This window comes from Macaca nemestrina, chromosome 3 (genome assembly GCF_043159975.1).
Source record: "Macaca nemestrina isolate mMacNem1 chromosome 3, mMacNem.hap1, whole genome shotgun sequence".
Lineage (NCBI taxonomy): Eukaryota > Metazoa > Chordata > Mammalia > Primates > Cercopithecidae > Macaca > Macaca nemestrina.
The window spans coordinates 136,647,979-136,656,344 of NC_092127.1; the positions used below are offsets into that span (position 1 = coordinate 136,647,979).

General features: G+C 40.0%; 2 protein-coding genes across 2 annotated transcripts; both read right to left on the reverse strand.

Moving 5' to 3' along the window:
• Window positions 1-616: 616 nt before the first annotated feature.
• LOC105477388 (platelet factor 4) lies at window positions 617-1,838 on the reverse strand. The gene is made up of 3 exons (XM_071093502.1): window positions 1,645-1,838; window positions 1,201-1,327; window positions 617-1,075 (listed from the first exon to the last, which is right to left on the reverse strand). The coding sequence occupies exons 1-3, from the start codon at window positions 1,733-1,735 to the stop codon at window positions 988-990; spliced, it is 306 nt and encodes a 101-aa protein (XP_070949603.1). The 5' UTR covers window positions 1,736-1,838; the 3' UTR covers window positions 617-987.
• Window positions 1,839-6,341: 4,503 nt separating this feature from the next.
• PPB (pro-platelet basic protein) lies at window positions 6,342-8,101 on the reverse strand. Its single transcript, XM_011733754.3, has 3 exons — window positions 7,861-8,101; window positions 7,416-7,551; window positions 6,342-7,273 (listed from the first exon to the last, which is right to left on the reverse strand). The coding sequence occupies exons 1-3, from the start codon at window positions 8,006-8,008 to the stop codon at window positions 7,171-7,173; spliced, it is 387 nt and encodes a 128-aa protein (XP_011732056.1). The 5' UTR covers window positions 8,009-8,101; the 3' UTR covers window positions 6,342-7,170.
• Between the last annotated feature and the right edge of the window lie 265 nt (window positions 8,102-8,366).

Genomic DNA, 8,366 nt, shown 5'->3' on the forward strand with positions numbered 1-8,366 from the left:
AAACATAGTTATGATCATACTTTGAGTTTAGCATGTTCAACCCACTTGGGATTTGTGACCCCCTAGAATTGCAAGATAATAAATTTGTATTGTTTAAGCCACTGAGTTTGTGTTAATTTGTTACAGAAGCCATAGATAACTAACATACCAACACTGCAACAACTTCCTTTCTCCTTAGAGAGGAGCAGTGCCTTCCTGAGGGATGAATAAAAACATCAGTATGTAGTACCTCTCCTCGTTTCCAGAATTTGTGGGCATAAAAGTGGAGATGTATTTATTTACATTTTTTTTTTTTTTTGAGACGGAGTCTTGCTCTGTCCCCCAGGCTGGAGTGCAGTGGCCACATCTCAGCTCACTGCAAGCTCCGCCTCCCGGGTTTACGCCTTTCTCCTGCCTCAGCCTCCCGAGTAGCTGGGACTACAGGCACCCGCCACCTCGCCCGGCTAGTTTTTTGTATTTTTTAGTAGAGACGGGGTTTCACTGTGTTAGCCAGGATGGTCTTGATCTCCTGACCTCGTGATCCACCCGTCTCGGCCTCCCAAAGTGCTGGGATTACAGGCTTGAGCCACCGCGCCCGGCCTACATAATTTTTTTAAAAACCATCTAGTAATACATAAGTGCTACTAATATTTATTGGCAAAGGTAATAATAATCGTCCAGCATTGTAGCTATAAAGTACTGCAATCATGTAAATGCATGAATATGTATCAGCCAACATGTAATACCAAGCAAAACCAGTATTCAAACCTTCCTTCAAAATACTTTTTGCTTAAAATACCGGAATTTTTTTCTTCCATGAAATTATGTGTCAATACAATTTTTGCACTATTATTAAGAAGTATTTTGACTATACTACAACTTGATTTAATTTGTTTATTTAAAATCATAAGGATAACACAAATATCAGAGGTTCTTTCACAGTTAGATTGAAACTGGAAAAAAAAAAGTATATTACATAGCAAATGCACACACTTAGACAACTAGTAACTAACTCTCCAAAAGTTTCTTAACTATTTTCTTGTACAGCGGGGCTTGCAGGTCCAAGCAAATTTTCCTCCCATTCTTCAGCGTGGCTCTGGCAAGGAAAAGAGAAGAGATGTGACCTTCAGTTCTTGGGTTTGCAGATGGCATTAAAAAGGAGAAGGATGGGCAGAGGAGGCACTGAGCCGGGGCACTGAGTGATGCAGTGCAAGGACTCACATCAGTTGGGCAGTGGGGCAGTGGGGTCCGGCCTTGATCACCTCCAGGCTGGTGATGTGCCTGGGACGGACCTGGGAGGTGGTCTTCACACACAGGCACTGCAGGTCCCCATCTTCTTCAGCTTCAGCTGAGGGGAAAAGGGAGGGGGTAAGAGAGGAGGAGGGGACGGAATGGTGACTCCATGAGTAGCCAGAGGTACTTTAGGGACTTTCTCCACTACCTTCAGCCTTCTTTTCCTTAGCCGTAAATCATACCTCCCTCAGACAGAAGTTGTGCCGACCAGGTGCGAGGTGCAGGTGCAGCGCCTGTCACTGTGCCCTGACAGTCAGCAGGCGCTCGGTTAAGTGTAGCTGCGATCATGATGCTAGAGGACTCCCCAGCCCCAGGGCTTCCCTGACTCCCCCTCGCCCCTGGCGGCCCTCACAGCCTTGCTTCTGCTCTCACCTGTGGCGAAGGCGACCACAACTGGCAGGAGCAGCAACCCCAGAAACAGCAGCACGGGGCGTGAGGGGCAGAACCGGGCTGTGGAGCTCATGTTGCAGCAGAGTTTCCAGCAGGATCTCAGTACGATGGGAAAGTCGGGCTGGGTCTCTGTGGACAGTGACTCCTGAGCCTCACCAGGCGCGTTTTATCGCCGGCTGTCCTTCCAGTCCGGAAGCCTGAAGTGGACAGCGAGGAACTGCGGTGCGGAAACTAAGATACTGCTGGGAAGACTTGGGCTCTGGCCAGCCAAGATTACAAAAAAATAAAGAAGAAAGAGGAGGGGGGGAAGGGGGAAAGAGGGGGAAAGAGGAGGAAAGAGAGAAAGAGAAAGAAAAGAAAGGAAGAAAGGAAGAAAAGAAAGGAAGAAAGAAAGAGAGAGAGAGAAAGAAAAAGAAGAAAGAGAGAAAGGAAAGAAAGAAAGAAAAGAAAGAAAGAAAGAGAGAAAGAAAGAAAGAAAGAAAGAAAGAAAGAAAGAAAGAAAGAAAGAAAGAAAGAAAGAAAGAAAGAAAGAAAGAAAGAAAGAAAGAAAGAAAGAAAGAAAGAAAGAAAGAAAGAGAGAGAGAAAGAAAGAAAAGGGCTCTGGGCAGCTGCCTTGGCTGGGACCTCCAACCTCAACTTACATACAAGCACATTTGTAGAGTTAGAAACAGAACTTGAGTCAGAAGAGGAATATTTTTTGTGTTGTATTAATAATAGAGTTCTCTGTTGTCATCATGCAAATTACACACTAGGCACCTTCAGGACCCTGACAGTTCTGTTTCCTTTCCAACCTCCCAGCTGCAACTACCAATGCTTCCTACTGAGTCTGGTGGCTTTGTGTGTGAAGGGTGTGTTATTTGCAATTGTTTTCTGCTGCTAATAAGTTTAATTTGTTCTCTAGCAATGACTCTTCTGAATTTCACCTGAATGTGGAAAAATTCCTTAGTCTCTAGATGGGATTTACCAGGCTCCACCAACAATTACCCAGTATGCTATGGGACGCAAGGTCTGTTTTCCCATTACTTGTACTCTTGGAAAAATTGCGGAAGTAATATTTGAATGCGTTCTTTTTGTAAAAGCTTAGTGCCTGGCTGTTTCTTCATTGTTTCCATGCTGAATAACAGTCCAGAAGGGAAGACAAGAAGAGTTTGCTAGGCCATGTCTCCCAGTGCCTGCTGTGTCTTCAGCCAGTGCCAGTGACAGGGTGAGATGGGCTGAACTGTTGGCGGGGAGCAGTGATGGTTTCTGCGGGGGGATTCAGGGCATCTGGGAGTTGAATGTGAGAATAATGGAAGGTGAGAGTGGAGGGGATGCAATAGAATCCCACACAGGAAAGGAGAAGAGATCGCTGTGGACTGTCTTCCCTTCTCTGAAAAAGAATGACTTTGGCCCTTTATTAGGGAAAGGTACACCCTCAACCCAAAGTCAGAGGTTCTCTGTCACATTGATTAACAGTGGTGAAGGGTGTCAGGAGACCACTGCATGGAAAAGCTGATATTCTAATACATGGTAGGACTGGACTTCTATAGAAATATGCAATTTAATTGTTGAGCTGATTAGTTTCTTCCTCCTACTCTCCCACCAGTTGTCTTTTCAGCTAAGACTTATTTATACTTCTGGAGTTGGATTAAGTATCAGTTCCTCAGAGGGGCCTTCCCTGACAACTCTATGCAATCATGTTCTCTTGCCTTTCTATCTTGTAGAACTCTGTTTTTCCTGTTCCTCACAGGTAACACACATGCACACACACGCACACACACACACATTACACAGAGATACATATGTGTGTGTGTGTATGTGTGTATTTCAAAGTGTTAAAAATGGTTTTGTTTCCTAAACTGGAAAACACTATGAAATCAGAGATTATAACATTTATCACTGTTTCAGTGTACTGGTATAGACTCAATTCAAAGTGCTACCTTAGCAAAGATGATGAGTTGAAAATGATGATGATGAAGTTTTAACATGCTCATGTATCTGCTCCTTCAAGCAATTGAAGCATACATATATTAGCATGTGTAATATATAGTTGCAATTATTTGCCTACTTATCTGCCTCTCCTACCGCATAGCGATCTTTTCAAGCGCAATTCTCTGTGACTTATATACAGTAGTGTAGCACATAACAACATTTAGGTCAATAATAGACTGCATACATGACAGTGGTCCCTTAAGATTATAATGAAGCTGATAAATTCCTGTTGCCTAGTGATGTGATTCCTACTGCCTCACGGTTGTAAAGTCATAAGAAGCAGTGTATTACTGACATGTTTGTGGGATGCTGGTGTAAACAAACCCACTGCACTGCCAGTTCTATAAAGTATATAGCACATACAATTATGTATAGTACACAATACTTGATCAGAATAACAAACAACTATGTTACTAGTTTATGTATTTACTAACTATACTTTTTATTATTATTTTAGAGTATACTCCTTCTACTAGTTATAGAAAAAACATTAACTGTGAAACAGTCTCAGACAGATCCTTCAGGAAGTATGAGTTGTTATCTTCTGTCTGTTATCATAGGAGATGGCAGCTCCATGCGTATTATTGCCCATGAAGACCTTCTAGTGCGACAAAACAGGGAGTTGGAAGATAGTGATACTGATGATCCTGACTCCATGTAGGCCTAGGCTGATATGAGTTTTTGCATCTTAATTTTAACAGAAAAGTGTGAAAAATAAAAAATACAAAAGAAAACAAAAAACAATTAGCCAGGCTCTATGGCTCACAGGTGTAATCCCATCCTGAGAGGCTGGGGCAGGGGGATCACTTGAGATCAGGAGTTCGAAAGCAGCCTGGGAACCAAATGAGTCCCCTTCTCAATAACAGTTTTCAAAAATTAGCTGGGCATGATGGTGCACATCTGTAGTGAAGATCAAGGAAGATCACTTGAGCCCAAGAGTTTGAGGCTGTAGTGAGCTGTGATCATGTCACTGCACTACAGTGTAGGTGATAGAGAAAGACCTCATCTCTAAAATAAATGAATAAATAAATAAATAGAAAACAAGCTTATAGAATGACGATATAAAGAAAAAACATTTTTGTACAGTTGTACAATGCGTTTACAGTGTTATTACAAAAGTCAAAATGTTTAAAAATTAAAAAGTTTAAAAATAAAAAATTACAGTAATCTAAGGTTAATTTGTTGAAGAAAAAATACTTTTATAAATTTAGTGTAGCCTAAGTGTACAGTGTTTACAAAGCCTAAAGAAGTGTACAGTCATGTCCCAGGCACTCATGTTCACTCACCACTCACATTCCGTCTCATCCAGAGAAACTTGCAGTCCTACAAACTCCATTTGTGGTAACTGCTCTATAGAGGTGTACGATTTTACTCTCTTATACCATATTTTTACTATATCTTTCTACATTTACATATGTTTAGATACACAAATACTTACCATTGTGTTACAACTTCCTATGGTATTCACCACAGTAAAATGCTGTGCAGTTTTCTAACCTAAGAGCAATAGGCTATACTATATAGCCTAGGCTTGTAGTAGGCTATACCATTTAGGTTTGTGTAAGCACACCCTATGATGTTCACACAATGATAAAATCACCTAATGATGCATTTCTCAGAATGTATCCCAATTGTTGAGCAAAACATGACTGTATTTATGAACATCCTGTATCCAACACAATGACTGTTGCAGAACATTTTGTAATTCATACACGTTTATTAACCTGAGACTTGAAGCCCCTTCTGAGTTAGCGGCAGAGAGAATGAAGGGGAGGGATGATTTTGCATATGGATGGGCAACACGCTAGGTTTGTACAATCTTACACCCAGATTTTAATGTTTGCAGTGTAAAGGAATCCAGGTGGCACTGAATGGCAACTAAATTACTCTTTCCCTGCATGTAAACAGAATAACTCAATACATCCACACAAAAACAGAAGACATCTGCATCTCAGGAGGTATAAACATGGTGTCAACACTGTGCCATGTCTCAGGAGCTGGTCTTGTCAAGTTTCAGTGGGAAACTACCAGACATAATGAGTGAGATGCCTGATATCCTATAATTATTATAGTATATACAATACGCTATTTAGGTATCAAGTTGTATTATGTATGTGAATAATACTACGTTATATGTAATGTAATCTCTTCATTAGAGAAAGAAGAGTTGAGGAAAGCATTGTGGTGTGGCAGTTAAGAGCACAATTTGAAATTCCCACTCTGTTACCTACTTAGTTAGCTAAAATTGGGCAAGTATTTTAAACTCTATAAACTTGATTTTTCTCTTCTGTAATGAGGGGGAGGATAATACTAATCATAAGAAATAATTACTAACATTTATATATGGCTTATTTGTGACATACATTATTTTAAATGCCTTAAATTTATTAACTCTTTTAATCCTTCCATAAACTCTATGAGGGAGGCAATATTATTATCCCCATTTTTCCAGAGGACGTGCTTTTAACCAGATCATATCTATCTTTTAAAAAATTGTTTAGGTAATGTATGCAAAACACTTAGTATTCCTGGCATATTAAAATAATTAATAAATTGGAACTATTATCATACTACATTGAGAATGACACAGATCATCAATTTAGTAACTTTTGTTGGTCATACTGTGAAATGCCAAGTATACAAAAAAGGAAAATTAAAATTATTTTTTCTCCAACAATCCTGTTAAAATTAATAATATATGACAACAAATCAATAGCAAATTTTTATTTCATGTGAATATTTTTGTAAGAATAGTGTGGGTACAAATTTTAGGGTTTAAAAATGAATGAAAGTTCTGTTGATTAAAAAAGTAGAATTTAGAATTAAGAGTCTAGTAAGACTGAAGTCCTATATTGTACTTATTTATAAGGTTTATTCTAATGCTAGAATTGTAACTATATAGATATGTTAATTCATTTTCATCATCTATTTTTGTTCTACTAGTGGCAAATATATTCACTTTAAACTAACCACAGATTATAAGACTCATATTCACCAATTTATTATTTTAGGGTTTGATGGCTAAAATAAACATCAGAATAAACTTTCAGGGAGTGTTTTAAATAAGACATCCTAGGACTAAGACACTGAGAGACTATATTAAGTTCCTAAATATATTAACAAAAATGTATTGAGCAAATATTCTCTGCTGGGCTCCATGTGATTCCTATTATCATTTCCCATTATGAAATCTAATAATCCCCATGAGTATGTCTAATAACCATAAAGTAGAGCAGGAAAAACCAACCAAGCTGTGTTTGAATAGAAATTTTTAAAGAAAAAAATGCAAAGCACAGTCCAATGTTTAGCCAATAATTAGAGAGTTGAAACCAGGCTTATTTATTTTCATCTTCCTTCTGCCATCTTTTAACCAACCTTCTCAGAATAAAATGTGATTTTTAAGACAGAATGAAACACATATCCAAATTTTAATACAGTAAGAATAGGTATCCCAAATAAATGAGAACTCTAGAAAATCAAGGCTTCAAAATTCTACCCTTCCTGGGAGTTAAAGAAGTTTGGTAGAAACGGAACAAATTAATCAGCGGATTCATCACCTGCCAATTTTTTCTGTACAATTTTCTTAATTCTGGGAGCATCTGGGTCCAGGCAGATTTTCCTCCCATCCTTCAATGTGGCTCTGCAAGAGAGAACAGGGTTATCTGTTGGTGTCCTAGCCTGAATATCAGAACTAATCCATGAGACTGGAGGAAACAAGTGCATATGCGGATGGAGGTAAAGGGTTTCCCTGATAAAGCAATAGCACAGAAACAGCAACTTACATCACTTCGACTTGGTTGCAATGGATTCCTTTCCCGATCACTTCCAAACTTTGGATGTTTTTGGGATGAATTCCAGAGGTTGTCTTCATACACAAGCAGCGCAGTTCAGTGTACAACTCACTGTCTAGACTTTCCTCTAGGGTAGAAAATGTTACCTATTGGTGGCCATGAATATTTTCCTCAGGTCCCTTATTTGCCGATTGAGGGTAATTGTGCCTCTCTCATGAAGCTATTGTGAATATGATCTGTAAAGCTTTAGTAAAGTGCCCAGCAGAATGCCCAGCACACAAGAAGTGAGAAGTGACCCCCCCCCTCCCATGTGCCTCCTCCAATTGGAGTTGTTGATTTAATGGCACTCTCCAGCCCCAGAGGCACAAAGCTAGTCTTTCCCCCAGACACAGGTGTAGCAGAAACAGCAACAGGTGCAGGGAAGCAGGGCCTCTACCTTTGCTTTTCGCCAAGTTTCTTGTAGTTTGTCCTTTGGTGGAGGAAGCCAGAGCAGTCAGCAGCAGTGACAGAAGCAGCAGCACCTGCAGGGCATGAAGTGGTCTGGCACTGTTACAGGAAGGCATGGTATCAAGTCTGAGGCTCATGGTGGAGAAGGCTGAGCTAGAGTTGTTTCCAGAGCCAGAAGACCGCTGAGTGAGGGTGAGTTACTGCCCACAAGTCTGCAGATGAGTGGCTTCCCATGCCCTGAAGATGTCATTTATATGCTCTCTCTCAAAGCCAGTAAGAAGGAAGAGGTAGGGAAGGAGGAAGTGGGGGTATGTGGTGATACACACATAAGCATTTGAAGCTGTGCCCAACCCAGAGAAAGACCAGAGAGGTCAAAATTGTTACTAGGTTGCATATTATGCATCCCTTCACATTCCTACTGTCCCTTTCTCAACACCTATCTGTCTTACACATATGTAAGAACTCCGTTCAAGAAGGTAAGAACTAGACTGAAAT